This window comes from Peromyscus californicus, unplaced genomic scaffold (assembly GCF_007827085.1).
Source record: "Peromyscus californicus insignis strain IS unplaced genomic scaffold, ASM782708v3 Scaffold_18__1_contigs__length_77618521, whole genome shotgun sequence".
NCBI classification, from domain to species: Eukaryota; Metazoa; Chordata; class Mammalia; order Rodentia; family Cricetidae; genus Peromyscus; species Peromyscus californicus.
Window position 1 is genome coordinate 42,272,620 of NW_026294480.1, and position 23,699 is coordinate 42,296,318.

The following is a 23,699-nucleotide window of genomic DNA, read 5'->3' on the forward strand; positions in this document are numbered from 1 at the left end:
ATTTCAATATATGCATGAGATTAGGAATTTGTTTTTATTTAATTTGCTCAGAACTCTTGTGACTAACTAGAAGTCTTATCTATTCCCTTTGAATAGTCGTCTTTCCTGTTTGCCTTTTCCTTGTTTTCTCTTAGAAGATATTTAGGTATATGGTGGGCAAGCAGACATTCTACTCTGTTTCCAATCAGTTAACTACATTTTGTTTTCCATTTCCACTATAATTTCTCAGATCTACTTTTGATTCATTTTTGTTTAACTTATGTGCTATGCTTTAAAATTTCAGTCACACTATTCTTTTCTCTAAGTACAAGCTAGGTCGCCAATCTATCCCCTCTGCGCTCTGGCACCTTTAGCATCTTTATGTTATATGTCTACACAGAATAGAAGCAAGCATTTAAAGAAGCACGCCCTGCTCCTCCAGAGTTGATGCCAGTTCCAAGTCATATTAGAATATTTACCAGAGATGGAAGGAACATGGGTGTTATGCCTTCCCTCAAGATAGGCAATACTACCTTAAGGAAGGGGCACAAACTCTTTGGTCCCATAATCTTAACAATTACCTTGTTAAAATAAATGGGTTGATGGAAGAACAGAATACAAAATTAACAATCAATCAAACAGACTGACACTTTCTTGAACATGGAAACTAAGAAAGGGTTTCCTATGTGTTCCAAACTATCCTTGAGTTTATTTACTCTGTAGCCTAGTCCAGTCTGAAATTTACAGCAATCCTCTGCCTCAGCCTCTCAAGTCCTGGGATTATAGATGTGAACCACCAAACCCAGCAGGTCCATACTTTCAATAGAAAAGAATCTTAAAATATACTGAATTAGTAGTGACAGATATATGTTAACTTTTTATCAAAATATGGACAGAATATAAACCAGTATCAGTCAGTTAAGGGGAGATGAAATATAAAGTAGACTATCTTCACCATCCCATAATTCTTAAGTTTTTCCAGGCTTTGAAAGAAATGCAGAAAAATGTTCTTGCTAAATATAGGTATCCATATATAAGTGTTCATTCATAACAGAGTATTCTTTACTTTTCTGAGTCATTAAATTGTTTTTAAATTAACTACTTTAAACGTTACTTCCTAAGTAACATTATCATTTGGAAAGAACAGTACTAGGAATCACACTCAGGGCCATATGCATGCTCTACCACTGAGCTATATGTTCAGTTCCAACAGTATATTCTAGAGGTAGTGAGTCCTGAATTCAAAGATAAAAAGAGATATGGCCTATATTTCATTAGCAGCAGTTTCTGATTAACGTATGGTAATAATCTTCAGAAAAGAATATTTTCATTCTCTTCCAAAAGAAATCCTGCACTCATATTAACACGTTGTTACATGTTCTAGAATTAGCCAAAGTTGTACAACAGAGTGAACATACTGAAATCAACTGGCAAATTTTATAATATATGAAGTATTAATTCAAAGAAAAGTGGTATGCATCACAAAATACCAATAACTCAATTAGGAAGATGTTTAAAGACTCCATAATGAAAATCAGAAAGTGTGGCTAGAAAACCTAGAAGCTTGTGCAGCACTGTTTTCCACCGAGCTACTTTGTCTGCCTCTGATTCCTACTTTACACACAAAAGTAAATGAAAACTAAAAGCATAATGAGGTTCAACAACAAAACTCAGTGAACTGTTCAGATGAAAAAGGAAAGTGTAAAGCATATAGATGTGAGGGATATCTTAGTATTATAAACTCTTTGAAATGTTTCATAATGTATTTTAAAGCTAAAACTTTCCATAGCCCATTAAGCAGTAATTCTACTCCTAAATGTATACCAATGTACAAAAATACTAGAACATTCACAGCATCACTTTCATAGTAGTCCCAAACTGAAAACAACCCCAATACTTGTTATTAGTAGGGAAAAAAGACTATTCAGCGATGTTAATGATCTATAAGAGTAATATCATAAAAGGCTCTCCAGAACATTAAACAGGAGCCAAAAAAACAAAACAGCACCTGCTATATTAGTCCCTTTATATCAAGCAGAAAAAGAGAAAATTATACATTTAGAAGTCAGAATAAAATTAACCTTCAGAATGCATTGTTTCTAAGTGAAGATAAGTATAAAAAGTGGGTTTTCTGAGGTGCTAGTAATTTCTATTTCTTAACTTAGGTGTGGTGAATAAATTGAGGTGTTCAGTTTTCGTAAGTATTGAGCTACCTAGTAATATATTATGTATATCATATTACAAAATAAGCACACACACATTCACTGAGTGGCCATGTGCTAGCTCTTCCTAGTCTAAAATATGTATGTCTCCAGGGAACAGGAATCAAGAAGACCCTAGAAAATGGCTATGTCCCAGCTAATCATCCTACACTGCTTTAAGTCAGAAACATGAACAGACTGCTCCAAATGACTTCTGGTTCCTCATTTAAATACGAATTAATCTGACTTAAAGGTAAGACAAATGCTGTGGGATGTCTTTCTGTATGCTGTGAATATGTATTGCTCTGACTGGAAGATAAATAAAGCTACATTGGCCTATGGCAGGACAGGATAAGGTTAGGTGGGACATTCAAACTAAGGATGAGACAATGAGTCAAGGAGACGCCAGCCTGCCGCTGAAGGAGCAATAAGACGCCAGCAGACCAGTAATGCCACGGCCACATGGCAACATGCAGATTAATAAAAATGGGTTAAGTTATAAGAGCTCGCTAATAAGAAGCCTGACCCATAGGCCATATAATTTACAATTAATATTTAAGCCTCTGAGTGATTATTTTACAAGCGGCTGTGCGACCGTGGGTCCAGACAGGACAGGAGAAACTTATGGCTACACACAAACATTCATCATTCTCCAGAAAACAATCAGAATATTTAAAATATGAACAATCTTTTCCAAACAGATGATATCAAAAAAACTGGTTGTAAGAAACAAGGAAGGCTGGGCAGTGGTGGCGCACGCACGCCTTTAATCCCAGCACTTGGGAGGCAGAGGCAGGCGGATCTCTGTGAGTTTGAGGCCAGCCTGGTCTACAGAGTGAGTTCCAGGACAGGCACCAAAACTACAGAGAGAAACCCTGTCTCGGGGGAGGGGGGGGACCCACCAAAAAAGTATTTTACAAAAAAAAAAAGGAAAGAAAGAAATGGGGAAGAGAATCAGGGCTGGGGATGCAGCTAAGTGGTGGAGAACTTGGGAGCACAGGAGGCCCTGGGTTTGATGGCTAGCACTGTTGTTGTTGTTGTTGTTGTGGGTTTTTTCAAATGAGAATTTTTTTTAATTTTGTTTTTCTCTCCACTATCACATCTTTGCAAAATTATCATAAGGCTTAATTTAGGAAACAGTCTTTCTTCAATCTGAAACTGAGTGATAGCTTCACTGGGGAGGGAGGGGAAGTATCTCAAAGGCAAAACAAAAGATGCTCCCAAGTCATACCGTGATGGAGTTCCAAACAAAAAAGCTTTTATTACAGATATGCATAGATGAGTACTCGAGTGAGTACTCTATCATAATTTCACTGGCATTCTTTGAAGGTATTGCTGCTGTTGTTTTAACACGTCTCTCTATATATTAAAAAAGTATGAATGACAATTGTAATATACCATCTCACCTCAAATTCATTAGAGGTAGAATTAACAAAGAATGATGGACTATCAATGAGATCTGAACAAAAAATAATGTGCAATTTCTTGCCTCTTCCAAATTTCTAATGACCTTTTTCAGAAACAAATTCATTCTCAGTTCATCTAAATTGTGATTGATCAAGACACTAAACATCTCTCTTTTGTAAATGATGGTACATTCTTGAGATCCTAAGAAAAAAACCAAATATCTAATGACATTAGAGGTGGACCTTCAAATAGCTGCTCAAGGATTAGGAGCAGGGGGCATATACCAACATATTTTTCTTAAAGGCTTTCATTTCTTTTCTTTCAGCCTTTCTAAAGTTGGTTTTGTCAGTTTTGTCTTTCATACAAACTGTTCAAAGCATCCTCCTTACCGCCTCTCTTGGAAAACCCTCTGCTCCGAGTTGGATTGTCTTCACAGTCATTATTAGACCCTTGAATAGAAACATAACATGTGAATAGCATCGAAGTAACTTTAATGGCATAAAAACTAAAGAACAGAATAGAACTTAATATGAATATTTTTCAAGCTGAAATATAAACATTGCATTTCTTAAAATAATTTTACTAGAAACATAAAAACATTGCTCAGGGTAAATTCCCTACACAGAGTGTCTATGTATGTCAATATTTAATGTTAAGTGTATGATAGAGCACCGACTATTTGCTCACTGTTGTGCTAGACAAAAAAATACAAAAAGAAAAACTTCCACAAGTAATCATATGGCTCTGAAAAGCATTCATGAGCTACTAGAGACACAAGACTGTTCTATTTGAAATGCCCTCATTTCCTTTTCTGTAATTACCATTCTTAATAACGCTAGACAGTGGTGCTTTCTTAAATCCATGCAAACTTTCCCTCATTTTTCCCTAATTAAGTCACTCAATTACCCAATGGCTTTTCTGTTTTAATGACAGTGCCAGTACACTTCCAAGACTTTCTCTAAACGGTGGTGTGAGGATCAATCACAACACTGAAAGACACCCAAGTAAACCGGGTGAAAATAAATGCTTAAGCTCCATTCTCAGAGTTTTATGTTATTAATATAACACTAAGTTCTTCAAGTTACAGCAAAGGCATATTTGGGAAATACAGAGATAGTTTCAAGGTATCTTTACATGTCATTAAGGTCCAGTATTCAAGAACTTTAAACAAATGGCAATGATGTCAAGAGACCAAACAGCTGACAGGCGATCATCTAAACTCATGCACGAAAGTACTGCCTAGCTAATGTTTTTTTTTTATTTTTAAGATTTATTTATTTTATATATACATGAGTGCTCTATCTGCATTTATGCTCCGCCTGCACACCAGAAGAGGGAATCTGATCTCACTACAGATGGCTATGAGCCACCATGTGGTTGCCAGGAATTGAACTCAGGACCTCTAGAAGTGCAGCCAGTCCTCTTAACCTCTCAGCCATCTCTCCAGTCCCCTTGTTTTATATTTTTTAAACATGATCCTGATACCTAGCTGAAGGTCCCTCTTTGACTGTGTGTGTGTGTGTGTGTGTGTGTGTGTGTGTGTGTGTGTGTGTGTGTGTGTTTCAAGATGAAGTTTCTCTGTGTAACAGTCCTGGCTGTCCTGGAACTTGACTTTTAGACCAGGCTGGCCTTGAACTCAGAGATCCGCCTGCCTCTGCCTCCTGAGTGCTGGGACTAAAGGCATGCGCCACCATTGTCCAGCAAGCATATATTCCTAGAATCATCTAGCACAACTTTCTCGAAAAGAAGATTTAAGAAATATATTTGGAAAAGAAAGGGCTTTTAGAAAGAAGACTGACTTTGAGATAATGAGGCGAGAGCTAACACATCTGTATTTGAAAAATATCCTAGAGATCACTTTAGGACCTGGCAAAAAGGAAGGGGTCTTATATTATCTTGCATCAACTATTCCCCTAAAACAACCTGTATTTAGTTTGGTCACTTTAAGAAGTAAAATAGAATAATGGCATTAGGAGAACTTGGAGAAAAATCAATTCTATACTATTTTTCAACTTCTTATGAATCTAACCATTTAGAAATAAGTTTAAAATAAGAAGTGATCTTTGTGGATATAGAAGATAAAGCCAAGAATAAACAAAAATTAAATAAAATTAAATAGTTATAACCTATTAATTGCATGGTATAAAAATGATGTCATGTATAACTTATGCACCTGGCACTGTTCTAAATAAATCATTAATACATTCCTTCCTTCCTACCTTCCTTCCTATCTGTCGGAAATAGTGTCTTACTACATTTGCCAGGATGGTCTTAAACTCCTGGGCACAAGTGACAGTCCTATCTTTTTGTTATCGTTTTGCTGTGTTGTGTTGTGTTTTTTAAGGCAGGGTCTCTCTTTGTAGTCCTAACTGTCCTGGAACTCTCTCTGTGGACTAGGCTGACCCTGAACTCACAGATATCCACCTGCCTCTGCCTCCTAAGTGCTGAGATTAAAAGGAGAAACCACTATGCCTGGCCTGATATTCCTATCTTAGTATTCCCAGAGTTAGGTCTAGAGGTACAGGCAATCACACCCAGTTTCGCTTTGCTGAATTAACTTTAACCCTCACAAAATCTGTGTCCAATGGCTATACTCCTCATCTTATAAACAGAGAACTTTTTTTTTTTTTAAAAAAAAAAAAAAAAGTTAAATAACGTTTTTAAGACACTACAACTACCAGGATGGTCTGGGTTTCAAATTTCAGGCACCCAACTCCAAAATCTCCAGTCCTTATCTATACCAAGCTGGGCAAAGAATCACAAAACACCCCATGTGTTGCAAGCAAAGATGCTATGGTGATGTTCAACCCATTCCTAGATTTGCCTGTAACTGTGCGTCTGAAAGAATTTGATCTGTATGTGTCATTTTTCGTCTTTGGGATTAATTAACAATGAAATCAGAGATTGATAAAAGGAAAAGCCATTTTGGAGAAAAGCTCTCTTTAGCATAATGAGAACTTGATTTATGCTCTGCTGTTATTGGACCCACAATTGCTAGAAAGGATTCAAATGGGGAAAGTGGAAAACTTGTGGTTAGATAGAAAAAATCTTGATCATTACGATGGTAAAGTTTCACTGTCAGCTTGACTGGATGTGGAATCATGTAAAACCTCAACTGTGGGCATGTCTGTGAGGATGTTTCCAGAGTCTGAAAAGATGAAGGAAGATCCTCCCTGCATGTGGCTATCACTATCCATGTACTAGAGTCCTGAACTGAAGAAAAAGAAAGGGTGGGCTGGGCATCACCAGCATCCTTTTCTCTACCTCCTCACTGTGTGTACAACAGAAGCAGCCATTTCACACTCCCACTGCCATGCCTTCCCACCACCACCACCATGGATTACCGACTTCTTCAAACAAACTCCCTTAAGTTGCTTTTGTCACAGTAATGAGAAAACACAACTAATACATCTAGCACCTAAGTTAAAATTAGATTAAAACTAAAGTACTCAAAGTAGAAACATTTTAAGTGATTTTTTTCCCCTCATGAATACTAATTCTATGTTATATGTTTTCTTTTGAATGGGGCAGGGTTAAAAACAATGGTTACAAGAAACTGTCGTATTTCATACACTACAATCCAATCTAAATCAGGTATGGTGGCTCATATCTAAAGTTCCAGCACTGCACTCAGGAAGCTGAGCCAAGAAGACTGCCCAGTTTAAGGCCAACCTGGGCTACAGAGTAAGTCCATGTCTCAAAAGCAACAATTACCCAATCTCAATTTTTAAAGAGTTTTAGTGATTATGTCTAGTCTTGGTTTTGACTTTGGGAATCAAAGCATATAATAAAATAAGCTCCCCATCCATTCTCTTTGCTCCAGTCTAGGAGATGGAACCCAGGGTCTTGTGCCTATAAGACTACCACTAAGCTCCATTCCAAAGTCAAACCTCAAGTATCTAATGATGAAAGAAATGACATTTATTAAATATTTATCACAAATACTAGTATTGTGCTTTATTCTTTTACTAACAGCCTAAATAGCACAAAAAAATGGATGGCCTCCAGTCTACAGAGTAATAAATACAGGCTTAGAGTGACTAATTTGTTTTAATATCGCTCAACTAGTAGGTAACCAGGGCCAAGAAGTGAATAAGCTCTGGAACCCAATGTCATGAGGATTCTACAGGTCAGTGGTTTTCAAACAAAAGGCACATTAGAATCACCAGAGATGCTCTTTATATACAAGACCCCACACAAACCTTGTCAATCAGACTTGAGAAAGCATTGCTGACTTTTTGATAACATTATTCTATTTTTCCTTAGACATGGCTTTACTTTGAACAGAGACTCACATTCCAGCCATCTTCCTCTTAGACTTCCTGGAGTTTAAACAGCTCCAGCACTTACACTGGAGTGGGGTTAAATTTACTTGTTTTTTTTTTTCAAGGAGGGGGTCTCCCTATGAAGCACTGGCTGTCCTGGAACTCACTCTGTAGACCAGACTAGCTCGAACATGCAGAGACCCACCTGCCTCTGCCTTCCAAATGCTGGGATTAAAGGTATGAGCTGCTACACGTGGCTTAAAATTTATTTTCATTAAATTTACTTATTTTATGTATGTATGAGGGGGGTTGTACATGCCATAAGCACACGTAGAGGTCAAAGAGCAAATTTCAGGAATCAGTTGTCCTCCCTCCACCATGTGTCCTGGAGATTGAACTCAGATCATCAGGCTTGGTGGCAACTACATTTTCCCTAGAGTAGACTTTTAACTCTTGATTTACCTTTTCTACTACCTGTACCTGTATGTACAGATGTAACAATTTTCAATGGTTGTACTTTATTGATATAACTAAGGCAAGTGGCAAAGTACCGAATTAAAGATGCCTGACTTCTTTATCTACATCCTTGCCTAAGGTCCCTATAGCTGCTTCATGAAACTGAGCATAACATAACTTAGTGCTAGCCCTGAGTAAAATTGCCAATCTGAATCTCTCTAGCCTGTTTCTAACATTGTAGTTTTTAAAGTTGCCACAAAAACACAACTTACCTTTCCAGAAACCAGAGCTATCACCTTCTTCAAACTTGTTATTTAAAAAACCTATACAAAATATAAAAGGAAACTTCAAATTTCTGAAAGAATTTGTTTTACCTCTACAGTTTTTAAAAAAGTTTTTCAGAATTGGAGATGGCTCAGCAGTTAAGAGTGCTTACAGTTCTATCAGAGGGCAAGGGTTCAGATGAAGCACTCAGCAGGTGGCTTACAAATGCCTGTATTTCCAGCTCCAAGAGATCGGATGCCCACTTCTAGCCTCCATGGCATGTGTACAAAAACACATAGAACATGCATATACACTAAAATCTGTTTTAAAAGTATAAAATACTTTTCAGGGACAGCTAGTTATGATGACATTCAAAATGAGATAAACTTATACAACTACATATACAGATACAGTATGAGAACCAACTCAAATTATACTCATTTCTGCCTCATCAAGTTATTGGCTCTATTCTTTTAAGTTTAAAAGACATTTCAGTAAATTTTATATTTTCTCAAATACCCTATATTCCTCTATATATGCGCAGGCAAGACAACAATATGTATCATTATAACCATTACTGACTTTCTATTCAAAAATAAAAAAAAATTAAATTTGGGGCTGAGGAGACGGCTCACTGATAAAGTGCCTGCCATGTAGGCACGAGGGCTTGACTTCAATTCCCAGCACCACTCTGAAAAAGCACTGCAATGAATATTGAAAAGGAAGTGAAAAAACACAATGTTATGTGCCTCTAATTCCTGCACTGAGGAAGCAAGACCAGAGGATCTTTGGGGCTTGCTGGCCAGGCAGTCTAGCCAGATCAGTGAGCTCTGGGTTCAGTGAGGGAGCTATCTCCAAAATGCTGACTCTTAATAGCCTGTAGCCCTAGCTACTCGGAAGCTGGTTATAGAGTATCACTTGAGTTAATGAGTTAGATGCCTACCAGGACAGCATAGTGAGACACCCTAGCCTGTCCCACTCTCTCTCACACACAGAAAAGATACGTGGGGATACATACCTTAAAATTAAATGTCAATATAAATACCTACCTATCAATCATGGTCTTAACTACATTATAAAGTACTCAGTTACAATTAAGCTTCTTTAATATAAGAACTAACGAGCCGGGCGGTGGTGGCGCACGCCTTTAATCCCAGCACTCGGGAGGCAGAGCCAGGCGGATCTCTGTGAGTTCGAGGCCAGCCTGGGCTACCAAGTGAGTTCCAGGAGAGGCGCAAAGCTACACAGAGAAACCCTGTCTCGAAAAACAAAAAACAAAAACAAAAAAAAAGAACTAACGAATTATTTATACAGTTGTTCAATTTATACACATGATATATACATGTTATCTCAAGTCACTTAACATCCTCAGGTTTAACCAAATTTAAGGGGCCCCCAGCAATAAAATGCCATGGAAATTTAACATATAATTCTCATATAAAAGCAAGTACCCAAGAGCTTCACTGTATGATTGACCAAAAAATTCTTTAGCAGATACTTCCTTTCAAAAGATAGATGCAATCCCTAAAAAATAATATTTCTACAAAAAAACCCTAAGTTTTAAATTATTACTGTCACTTAAGTATTTGCAATCATCGAATTTGCTTGAGAAAATGACTATTCCACCGCTCTCAACTGCTGCTTGCTTCTCTCATCCCTGTCCTAAGGAAGAGTCAGCATTCAGTTTCTGAAGACTGGGAAGCTCTCCCACCTATACATTACTGGTCTTCCTTTGCTCAGCTACAGATGAGCACACAAGTTCTCCTACTGAGGTATAAACAAGTCTCCCCAGGGAACTGAGTAGTAAAGGAGGAAAGAATTGGGGCTCATGTATAGTGAACCAATGATACTAAAGCAAGAGGAAAAGGCAAAGTGGAGGACCAGCAAGATGGCCCAACAGGGTAAGAGTGCTTGCTGCAAAAGCCTGCTGACCTGAGTTCAATCCCTGGAGTCCATATGGTGGAAGGAGAGAACAATACCTGGAAGGGTTTTTGTCCTCCACACATACACTGCAGTACCCGTGCGCCCACACATACACCCCACACATACACCGCAGTACCCGTGCACCCACACATACACCGCAGTACCCGTGCGCCCACACATACACCCCACACATACACCGCAGTACCCGTGCACCCACACATACACCGCAGTACCCGTGTGCCCACACATACACCCCACACATACACCGCAGTATCCGTGCACCCACACATACACCGCAGTACCCGTGCGCCCACACATACACCCCACACATACACCGCAGTACCCGTGCACCCACACATACACCGCAGTACCCGTGCGCCCACACATACACCCCACACATACACCGCAGTATCCGTGCACCCACACATACACCGCAGTACCCGTGCGCCCACACGTACACCGCAGTACCCGTGCGCCCACACATACACCCCACACATACACCGCAGTACCCGTGCACCCACACATACACTGCAGTACCCGTGCGCCCACACATACACCGCAGTACCCGTGCGCCCACACATACACCCCACACATACACTGCAGTACCCGTGCACCCACACATACACCGCAGTACCCGTGCGCCCACACATACACCGCAGTACACGTGCGCCCACACATACACTGCAGTACCCGTGCGCCTACACATACACCGCAGTACACGTGCGCCCACACATACACTGCAGTACCCGTGCGCCCACACATACACCGCAGTACACGTGCGCCCACACATACACTGAAGTACATGTGCGCCTACACATACACCGCAGTACACGTGCGCCCACACATACACTGCAGTACCCGTGCGCCCACACATACACTGCAGTACCCGTGCGCCCACACATACACTGCAGTACCCGTGCACCCACACATACACATACAAACAGTAATAATAAAACAAATTTTTAAAAAGACAAGTGGAACACTGCATATACCCAAAGCAGCATAAACCGTGGCTTTTATACTATATCTAAATGAAAATACTTTGTGGTCCTCATAATTTCTAGCATGCCACATTCTTTATGTGTTTTATTTTCTAAAAAAAAAAAACATAACTGGGAACCTTGGAGTCAACTAAAATTTTGTTTGTAAAATATTGTAAGCAATTACCTCTGTTTCCAAAACCCTTTCCTCTTCCAAAGCTCCCAGCTGGAGGTGTGTTCTCTCTTTTACTAGACTCGCCAATATCTGAAAAAGTTTATAGTTAAACTTCTTAATATGCATAACTGTGTCATTAACAAATAGGGATGAAATGAATCTTTAGGGTTAGATGACTTTTACAGACAGTAAGAAAATAGAAAAGGGACTTAAAAATAAGTAATATACTTGCAAGTTATTTTTTAATTCTCAAGTTATGAGTCCAAAGTAAAAATCATAAATTTACTAGCGGTAAAATGTAAGGTCTATTCATTCTTTTACCTTTAATCAGGAATTCACTTTATGATTTTCTAGATACTGAATCCTCCTCATCTCGATAGCCCAAGGTATTACATTCAGTCCACACGATAATCTTCACTACGGAAAATTCAGCACTATGTTCTGTTTTAATTGTTCTATTATTTTTCCTAATACTTTTATCTCTTCTGAAGTTCCTGCTTTAGAAACATTTTTTACACTTTTATGTTCTGTGTGAGCATGCGGGTGAAGGTCAGAGGATGGCCTGCATCCTTCCACCGTGTGGGTTCGGAGACCCCAGCTCAGCTGTCGGGCTCAGCAGTAAGGACCTTGGGCTGAGTCGCCGCCCTGCCAGCGTCCTACTTTCACTCTCTTTTTGAGATGGATTCCGACTATGTAGCCCTGGCTGGCCTAGAACTCACCAGGTAAACCAGGCTAGCTTCAAACTCAGATCCACCTGCTTCTGCTTCTCTGTGCTGGGATTAAGGGTGTGTGACACCACACCTAGCTTTTTTGATATGTGTGTGCCCAAATCTAATATTTTGTTCCTTTCTACATGATATTCCTTTTGGCAAGGCATTTCCTGCTTTCCTGTTCTTTTTCCTATTGAAATGTTCATCCTTCAGAAGACCAATTACTCTGTGAAGTCTTTTCTAGCACTTTAACCATGTGTAGTTCTTCCATGTTCCATACAGCACACTATTCTCTTCTTTGTAACGTTCCATGTGTTTCTCTACCACTAAGAACCAGCTAGCTTGGTAGGTAGGACACACTTGCAGTTCCAGCTACATAGGAAGCTGAGGCAGGAGAATCCTTTGATCCCAGGAGTTTGGGACCAGCCTGGGCAGCACTGATAAAAGAACCTCATAAAAGAAAAATAATCTTAAAGTCAGAGATACCACGGCAAGGAGCAGTCGGTTATTGTTTACAATATTTTCATTATTTCTTACAGAATTTCATACAGTGTATTTTAAGTAACCCCCCCCCCCCCCACACACACACACACACACACACAGTTCCTCACCTTACCACCCTCTCTACCTGGAATAGAAAGGAGCAACAGAGACATCCAAATCAGCACGCACTGTTATTCTACACTACAACTGGAAAAACACATTCTCTATGATCCCTATAAACTGTCTTATTCATCTCTGTAACATTCCAGTTTTGAAATGATGAAGGAAACCTTCAAAACTCCAAAAAGCATGTGTTAATGACATAGTCCAACAGCTGAGTATTTTCATCATATCTTAAGGATTGTATGTAATTCAAGAATTTAAAGATATTCAGCCATCATTTGAAAGACATAAAAAGCTAAGCAGTACATTGCATTTCTAAGAATAAAATCAAAAACACATTAACACACATTGAACTATACAAGTTCAAACAACACTGCCAAGATTAAACCATATAAAATGCTAAGTCAGTCATAAGGAAAAAACATACTCATGAATCTATAAACTTCTGAGTTCACAAAGTACAAAGATAATTTTTAAAGCTATTGGCATTCACACAAGAGGGATTTCTGGTTTTGTTTGAGGCAGATCTTACTGCGCAGCTCTGGGCTGGTTCTGAACCCACATGCTGCTAAGCTTCCTTAGTTTTGGAAATATGTATGTACATCCCCACACCTAGCTCACAGAGTTCTGATTTTTTTTAAAAAAAAATGTGTATTTCAAACTAAAACAATGAAAATAACTTGTGATAAAATCTGTTACATTGGTCATTTTCTCACTGAAAAAGTATTATTGAGGTGAGGGACAGCAGCATGTCTTTAAGCCCAGCACTAAAAGAAAGAAAGAAAGAAAGAAAAAAAGAAAGAAAGAAAGAAAGAAAGAAAAAAAGAAAGAAAGAAAGAAAGAAAGAAAGAAAAAAAGAAAGAAAGAAAGAAAGAAAGAAAGAAAGAAAGAAAGAAAAGCCCTGAAAGTATAGTCTTCTACTCAATTATTTAGAAGCCCACATCAAAATGTATCATGTAACCTCTTTAAAATTTGAAAATATAACTACATTGTTAATTCTCTCCTAAATATAATACTAAGATATTAACTATTTCTATTGTTAGTAGTAGCTAGAAAAACCAACACTGGAACCTTTTAGCTCACCCAATTACATGGTCTATCTGGTGTGGTGGAACACCACTATAATCCTAGCACTTAGGAGGCAGAGAGAGGCAAGAGGATCCCTCAAGTTCAAGGCCAGTCTGGTTTACATAGCAAGTCCAAGGTAGACAGGCTACAAAGTAAAACTATCTTTTAAAGAAATGTCTTTTAAATGAAAAAAAATTAATTACATGATCCAAATCAGCAACATAACTTAATATGTAAACATTTAAAAACAAAATGTACCTTAACACTTACAGATGATATTAACAATTAGTAGAAAGAATATACTCAAATATAAAATTCAAATTTGTGTCTGTATATAAATAAGAAATAAGATTTTCCAGATGTCAAATGAAATACCTTAATTATGATAGCAACTGAAAATTCAATAAAGTTTTTCAAAAGACCAATTTAAGAATGAGTGTTAGGTGTTTTAAAACTACCAAACAGTCCCAGCTATGCTATGCCTTGAAAGATAAAAGGCTCATACAGGTTAAAGTTAACATGGAATTTTAATAACAGGCTATTGTATTATAATAAAACATAGTACAAAATGTTTTCAGCACTTTAAACTCTATTAATTATGGAAAAATGAAGATATTTTGCTCTATTAATATCTACAAACCCAAGTGTTTCTAGCTTTTTGTTTGTTCATTTGTTTTGAGACAGGGTTTTGAGTACAGTCCAGAGCAGCCTTAAATTCAAAATCCTCCTGCCTCAGCCTGTCAAGTGCAAGAATTACAGGATCCACCACACATGGCAAGTATTGATTGCTCTAAAAATACAATTTTAAAATCCAGTCTTGCCAGACTTAGCGATGCCTATAATTGCATCATTTGGAAGGTGGAGACTGGAGTTTAAGGCCAGTCTCAGCTACACAGCAAATTCAAGGCCAGTTTGGGCTACCAGAGACCCTGTCTCAAAATAAATAAATAAATCAACCTTGGTAAAATAACTCCTTAAACTTAATATTGATAAGCTAATAGAACTATCTCCCATACTGGTTTTTGTTAAGAAAACTTAACACTCAAGGAGGTCCTTTTATTCTACCCTCCAAAGGTTTTACAAACGTTCTTCTCACATCAGTTCCTAGAAACAGAAATCTGAACTTAAACAGCAATCTGTCCATGTAGTCAGTCAACTTAACTATGTCGTATTATCCCAAGGAAGTAAAACAGCAGTAAAGTGCACTGGCATTCTCTGAAGTGGTAGCACAGGCCTCTACTAGCAGCACTTAGGAGGCTGTGGAAGGAGGGTCACAAGTTCAATACCTGTCGGCACTCTATTACACATGGAGAGTTTATGGTCAGTGTGGGTTAAGGCCAGCACGGATTATACTAGACAGTGTTTGAAGTTAGCTGGGCATACCTGTCTTTGTTTCTCTGCCCTATCCCCACGTACCAGACATTAAATAAAAATTAATTCATTATACCAACAAAACCTTCCATCCACTGAGTTACAGCACACTTAATTTTGCATTAAACAGCCAGTCAAAGCCCCTATGTCATTAGTCAACAGTTCAGGTTATAGGAAGACCATACCTACCTCTGTTTCCCAAATTTCTTCCAGAGGAAAATCCACTCCTCATGAAATGATCTCTTCCAGAAGGTCCATCTTCCATTTCTAAAGCAAATAACATTTCAAAGCACATCAAATAAAATATATATATATATATATATATATATATAAACAAATTGAAAGCTTTTTCAATGTGCCACACACATAACAGAGGGATTTTATTTACTAAAAAGAAAAGTGACAGAGACAAGCTACCAGAGAAGCTGAGGTAGGAAGTTGACAAATTCAGACAACCTTAGCTACAACGTAAGCTCTAGGCCAGTATTAGGAATTTATGAGATACTTTCTCAAAACAAAGTTAAATTACACTCATACACATAAATAATAAGTAAATCTTTTCTAATTTTTAATGGCAAAGATCAGGGCTGGCAAGATGACTCAGAAACTAGAAAGTTCTTGCTGTACAAGACCATCTGAGTTTGATTCCCTAAAGTTTCAAACACCTAAGAGTGAAGGGAGAACCTAGTCCACAAAGTTATCTTTTGGTCTCCATACACACACATATACACACACACACACACACACACACACACACACACACACACACACACACACACACACACAAAATGCACATAATAATAAAAATAATGGTGAAGATGGTCACTGTTATGTACATTTTACCATAAAAAAAATCTTTCACTGTACAGCAGCAGTCACATTTCAGCCTGTTTCAACCAAGCAAAAGACTACTGCCATGATTTAATTTCTTACTCAAGTCCTAGTCTACCATGTTACTGTACACATTAATTCTACAGCGTATGGTAGTACACATGCAGGGAAGGTGGGCAGCTCAAATAAAAATGTATACAGAGAAAGGGGTTAGGAGCAGTAGAATAGATTGGAATCCTTTATTTTGAAACTTATTTTGAAACTTATCTCTCATTCTTTTGGGAACTTTGGTAAATTAGTTTTCTGATGCCAAACAACTCATGCTCTTGATAGTATGACAGTGTCTGGCTTAAACAGTTGTTTTTTGGACAAACATCATAATTAGAACCTATTTTAATAATTTTACTATCTATCCTGCTCCCTTATATCAGGAGGCCTGACAATGCTTTAGCAACCGGAAGCCAAATATGCAACCCCCAGGTTGGAAAAAGTTTACAGCACTCTCTAAATGAAATAATACGGTCTCTAACATTGTATCTTCTTTAGATATAAGTTTCCCTATCCAAAATATCCAAACTAGAATAAATCCTCACTAGAAAATTTAAAAAACTCTATGTCTATCAGTCTACTCCTTAAGTATTATACAAAACCTTTAACCTCAAAAAAAAAAAAGCCATCTTGCCTTAACACATACCTGATGAAACTGAAGACCTATTAAAAGTGTCTCCATTTGCTCCAGAAGAGTATTTATCCTGTAAGAAAGAAAACCACGTTTTCAACTCTGAATAATAAGAACATGTCATCTATTTCACAAACAGAAAATTACAGTCCCTTCCTTTTTCATGAGAAAGAAATTCTAAGACCCTCTGTGCCTGAAACCAGGAGAAGTATCTCCATTCATACACTGTCTCTTTCTCTCCTCACCTCACTTCTTCCCTCTCTCATACACACAAAATACATGAGATACTTTTTCTTATACATGTATGCCTATGGTAAGGTTTATGAAGCTGTAAACTGGAGCAGCCGGGAAGTTTAAGGTAGTGGGGAGGGAGTTGTGGGCTCCCAGGGTGGCTTTTACATGCATTACAAGGTACTGCTAATAGGTACCTAAAGAGCCAGGTTAGCATGGGGCTCAGATATGTGTGACAGGTATGTGCTAATGCTGAGCTAAAGTAGCTATTCCTGGCAGGCAGAAACCCATTTCACCAGTTCTGGGGAATGCTCAATGTTAAGCGTCTATCTATCTATCTGCACTACCAATCCTTCTGTTTACCCTGTCAAGAGTCCAGCCTGAGCTGAGCCCTTTGGACACTGTCAGTGGCACCGCCATTTTGAGGGTTTGGGAGTTGGGACCTAAGATGTGCAACTCTGGTCTCCATTACACTCTTACTCTTACTCTACAGAGATAATCATTAAACTTTTATGTATGGGTGTAATCCTTCTAAGGAACACACCATACACATATACAGGCGTGCACACACGCACACACACACACACACACGTTCCATATATATTCCACATGTATGTATGTTCCATCTATATATGTTTTACTGGCTGCCATCCTTACGCATCTAAGCCTTCATAGGCATAGAAGGCATTGAACATAGAAAATACAGATATCTCATTTTTCCTTCCCAAACTTGTTCACCCTCCACAGAAACCCCATTTCAGGAAACAGCAAATCATCAATTTAGTAGTTTAAGTTATAAAAACCTACTCATCATTCTTAAGTTCTTTCCTTCATGACCTAAATCCATCCCATTCAGTCCTGCAAAGCACACATGCCTAATTACTTTCAGTTCCTCTCTTCCTTTTCCCTCCTCCTCCTCTAATTTGTTTGTACCACTCTCTTCACTCACTATGCTTTAGCCATACTGGCTATCCAAGCTGCACAATGGACACCCATAGAGACCAAGTCCTAATCCTGGAATTTGTTGTTTGAGAATTTCATGCATGCCTATAATGTATGATCAAACCTAATCCTCATTCCCTCCCCTTCAACTCCTCCTCTGGACCCACACCACTTCTCCCTCCCAACTTCTTGTGATTTTTACAAAGCCCTGAGTCCACTTACTTAGTTTAGCCAGCATATGCACAAGTAGTCTCTGAGGGGCTGCACCCCTGAAAAAAGCTGACTCTCCCTCTGCTAGCTGCCACCCACTGCCAACAGCTTCTCAGCTAGGGTGTACTCTATATCCCATATACGCCGATAATCCTTGGAATTAATAAATACCTTATTTGAAAGAGGATCATAACAGATATAATTAAGGATTTTGATATAGAATATTCATCTGAGCCCTCATTTGTCATCCCAAGTGTCATTAAGAGGTAAAAGGAAAACACACACATGCACATACACACACACAGAGGTGGCAGGAGCTGGGTGAGTGACACGAACCACAGCTGAGGACTGTCTACTTGCAACAGATGCTAGAAGCTCCAAAGATTCTCTCTTAGAACCTCCAAAAGGAGGGCAGATCTCTAGACACTTTGATCTCAAACTTCTGGCTCCAAGGACAATGAGAGAACAAACTGTTGTTTCACATTACCCATTTTATGGCGATTTGTTACAGTAGATATCTGAAACTAATACACTTGCCTTCCTAATGTCCTAATATGCTGTCTGTCCCTTCTGGGACCTTTTCACATGATGTCCTGCAGAGACTCCTGGTCTTCAGTTCACATGTCAGTGCCTCCAGGAAGCAATCCCTCTCCCTTGATCTAAACCTACCCCAACATAACAGACTCACACTTCTCTGTTTTTATGGCTCTTTCTGCCAGGTAGTTAGTTGTTTCTCGAATGTGTTTATTCTGTCTCCTAAAATACAATGTCTTTGAAAGAAAGTATTTTATCATGTTCAACACTATTTATAGCACACAGGATTAAGTAAAAATATGTTGAATAAATCATAGGTCATGTTATTCATTTGCTTTTAGAACAACCAGCTAAAAACCATTTGTTGTTTCTTAAGCCACCCAAACACACCAATATAGAAACTTTAAAATATGTGACCTATAAATATTCTCTCAGTGTAGCTACAAATATCATTAAATGAATACAGTTCTGTTTACCTATATTCTTACTGTTAAGTCTGAGATGTCATCTACAAATTTATTTTATTTCATCAACTATTACTAACTGCTACTACTGCTTAATAACATTACAATTATGGACAGATTAACTCAATCTGTTTCCACTTTAATTTTCAGGAGTTTATCCTAAAATGTACCCAAAAGACAAATAGGCCTTACACAGAAATGATCGCTATTTAGAATTACTCTCAGTTAACAAAAAGCATCACAGTACAATAATCAAAGTGAATATCTAATACACTCATCCCAATATGCCAACAATGTACAAATGTGTAACAACTGATTTCCCGACTATATTGCTAAACAGCTTTTCATAATCACATCTTTTATTCTATCCTTAGGTGGAACGTTTACTTCCAAATCTAGATTTTAGAAGTTCTAAGAGCTATCAGAACACTGCCCTAGTATTTCAAAGTAAATATTATTATACCTCAAAGAATGCTCATTAAAAATCTGATCACAGATACTGTTTACAATGATATTAGCACAAGATTATTTCAAAACCACTAAATTCAAAATGGAAATGAAAATTCACTGGGAACACTCAAAATAGTGTCTTTAAAAAATTCTGGCCGGGCGGTGGTGGCAGCGCACGCCTTTAATCCCAGCACTCAGGAGGCAGAGCCAGGCAGATCTCTGTGAGTTCGAGGCCAGCCTGGGCTACCAAGTGAGTTCCAGGAGAGGCGTAAAGCTACACAGAGAAACCCTGTCTCGAAAAAACCAAGTAAAAAAAAAAAATTCTGAATAAAAGACCTTAGGATTTTCCTCCCTAAGAATATTATTTATCCTTATCATCTGCATTTTTTACTCAAACAAGGAAGGCCACCAAAGCTATGGATTGTATCGTGTTCCTTCAGGTTAACTAAGCCAAGTCACTACACTGTAAATGGAGCACCAAGTGTCGAGTTTGAAGACAAGAATAAAAACTTACTACAAACTGGCTCCACACGACGATATTAAATCATAGGATAGAATTATCAATGTAGTATTCTCGATGTCAAGAGACATGGTCATATTACTAAAAAGTGCAGATTCCAAAAAGGTATATTTGAAAGATCTAACCACCTTCCAGATTTGACGGGCCATGCCTATAATCCCGGCATTTAGAGGGTAAAGACGAAGGGAGGAGGGGAGGAGGGAAGGAAGGGAGGGGGGAGAAATTCAACCACCATTCACCTTCGGAAACCCAGTGCAACAAATATATACAACACACTCCACAGTGCAGAATGCTATTTAAAGAACATTTCATGACAATAAAAATCTTGAAGAAAAGAAAAATCAGACAGATGACTTACAAAATCCAGTACAACAGAGCCTGTATCAGTAAATTAAATTTTTATCATATGAATCTATTAAGAACCAGAAGGAACAATAAGCCATTAAATGTCCTCTGACCATTCTGGAAAAAAAAAAATCCCAAATTAAACACAGCTGTGGATACTAATGATAATAAGATAATGAAAAACTACTACTATCTTAAAAAGCCAAAGAAAATCACATATTATGATGCATTCTTTGGACAAAATTTTATATTACTGTAAAATATTATTTTTAAGAAATCATAATTGGTGTTGAAGTAAAAAAAATCAAAAATATTGTTATGCACATCATTAAAACTATGCAAATTAGTTTTGAAAAACAAATACTAAAAATTTAACAAGACAGCAAGACTTTTAGGTAATTTGCCTCTGTCTACAAAAATGTTATGTTTTCATGATTCAGAGAGAACTATAGGGCTAGAGAGATGGCTCAGCAGTTGAGAGCACAGATTGCTCTTCCAAAGGACCCAGGTTCAATTCCCAGCACCCACATGGCAGCTGTAACTTCAGTTCTAAGTGACTCAACACCCTCATACAGATATACATACAGGCAAAACACCAAAGCACATAAAATAAAAATAAATTATTTTAAATAAATAAATAAATAATAAATATGACACACTACCCCAGGCAGTGGTGACACTCATCTTTAACACAATTGCTCAGGAGGCAGAGCCAGGCAGATCTCTGTAAGTTCAAGGCCATCCTGGTCTACAGAACTAGTTCTAGGACAGCCATGACTACACAGAGAAACAAAAACAAAAACAAAAAACCACTGTGTGTGTGTACATACATATGTGTGTGTGTGTATGTGTGTGTGTATATATATATATATATAATATCCCAATATATATATATAATATATATATATTATATATATATAACACTAAAGCTGCTAGTGCTAAATAAGTTTCAATCCAAAAAATATTATACATTCAGATTATTATTTGGGGTATCTGAATTCAAAGTCCACATATCAATCAACCCCAACTAAATCAAAACAGTGAATATTTTATTTTTGTATAAAATAAGCATTTCCACAAAGACATCACTTATAATCAGAACTGATATACACACAAAATGGAACTTCTGAATGTGAGGGAGCTTCTGCAAAAAAAAAAAAAAGGGGGGGGGGTTGGTTGGTTGGTGTTTTGGTTTTTCAAGACAGGGTTTCTCTGTGTAGCCCTGGCTGTCCTGGATTCTCTCTGTAGGCCAGGCTGGACTTGAATTCAAGAGATTTGCCTGCCTCTGCCTCCCAAATGCTGGAATTAAAGGTGTGCACCACCAGAGCCTGGCCAAAAATGGTATCTTAGAAAGTACATTCCAATAATAATAATAATAAATTATTATTTGTGTGAATATATATATATATAAAACCCCAAAGCTCCTTGAGTTACAATTTTAATTCCCCAATGCCATTCAGAAAAAAAATCTAATATTTTATAGCCTAATATATTCTCATTTAGCTCCTTACTTTTCAATCCAACCATTACTTTCAACTTTTTCTATACAAGTTATCTGTCAAGACTTTCAAGCACATTTGTACAAACTTGTGTTCACCTGTAAGTCCTAAAGCACTGAGATTTGAATTACACTGGTGGTATTACAGCTTTTGCTTGTGATTATCAAAATACCATTTAGACGTTATTCAATTTGACGCTTAGCCTGCTTTTCTCATTCCCCATAAAATAGTTAATAGAGATCACATGCAGATAAATACTAAACAGGCTATAATAATTTAGAACTTCCTCAGCAGTTTGATTTTTAGCTGATAAAAATCCACAACATTTAATGACTCTACACTGTGAGTTTCATTACCTTCTCAAATACAGGAATGTAGGAAGACATATGAGGTTTGAGGATTTCCGCTTCCCAATCTTCATCTCCCATGGTAGCTACAGGTTCCTTTAAAAAATATACATATATATATACATTTTTGGCCACGGTCACATCAGAATAGTTATCTTTCAATTATGGGGCTGTGGTGTTGGCGAAAGACATAGTAAATGAAGCACAAGGCACTGATATAATATAAATTATCATTTTGTCCCTACACATCACTTGCAGCTACTAGACGAATGTCATCACTTTCCCCAAAAGCCTTTTGTTTCTCACCTACGGGTGATATTTGTAGCCAGCATTTTTATCTTTCAAAGCCGAGGTGAATCACTCAAGCAGTCCCCATGTCCCCAGCAATGCCTAGGTTTGCCCAAAATCTGTCTGTTGTTCTCCCTCAAGGGATTCCCAAAGGGCTTGCTGCATCCGGGGTGGCTGGGCAGGGAGTGTCTGCGACCGTCAAGGTTAATTCCCTTTGCGTCCCTTCAAAGACACACAGGATGTGGAGGCCCGGGAGACCGGGACGGGGAGGACATCGGAAGGTGGCGGCCCTATTCTCCTCGACCTAGGGCGTCGAGCTTCCCGGGGAGCCGTCAAACACCGTTTCCCCTGGAAAACGGCCGCCCAGGGGCTGAGCAGAGACGGCTGCCTGGGCCTCCCTCCGCTGCAGGCCCCAAGTGTGAACTCACACCCGCGCCACCCAGCACCGAGCCGCAGGTCGGGAGGGGAGGGCCCGCGAGGCCGGCCTCAAACCGCACGCAGGCCCGTGTGCCCCGGCTCTGCCTCCACTCGGGACCCCCGGAGGCCGCCGGGCCTGGCTCGGGCGTCCATGGCCGACGGCCGAGACAAGGCCAAGGCCACCGAGCCCACTCACCTCTCCCCTCCGGGCTTCCTGGGCTCCTCGCGGCCGCCGACGCGGCTTAAACGGCTGCACGTGTGTGCGGACGACGACGCCGACTGCGTCGAGTGCGCGGGGGCGGACAACAAATAGCACCAGGCAACCGGGCCCGCCAGCCAATCAGCGCCCGCGGCGCCGCGCGGCTTCCTGCCCCGTGGAGGGAGGGGGCCTGCACGTTCTGGGCCCTGGATGAAGCCGAGGCCCCGGGGCGGTGCGGCCTGTTAGGCCTGCGGGAGCGGGCTGGCCCTGGGCCTGCAACCCACTGCATCCTTCCCGTCTCCTGGGACGCCCCCCCCCCCCCCCAGGGGCTCCTCAGC

General features: G+C 39.0%; 1 protein-coding gene across 1 annotated transcript in view; it reads right to left on the reverse strand.

Annotated features, from left to right (window-relative positions):
* Ddx4 (DEAD-box helicase 4) overlaps positions 1-23,699 on the reverse strand; it is a 69,064-nt gene that overhangs the window by 33,992 nt on the left and 11,373 nt on the right. Inside the window, exons 3-8 of the mRNA XM_052743291.1 lie at positions 22,467-22,553; positions 16,931-16,988; positions 15,595-15,672; positions 11,663-11,740; positions 8,581-8,631; positions 3,977-4,036 (exon numbers count right to left, since the gene is read on the reverse strand). Coding sequence (XP_052599251.1) covers positions 3,977-4,036; positions 8,581-8,631; positions 11,663-11,740; positions 15,595-15,672; positions 16,931-16,988; positions 22,467-22,553 — 412 coding nt within the window. The remainder of the gene's footprint in view (positions 1-3,976; positions 4,037-8,580; positions 8,632-11,662; positions 11,741-15,594; positions 15,673-16,930; positions 16,989-22,466; positions 22,554-23,699) is intronic.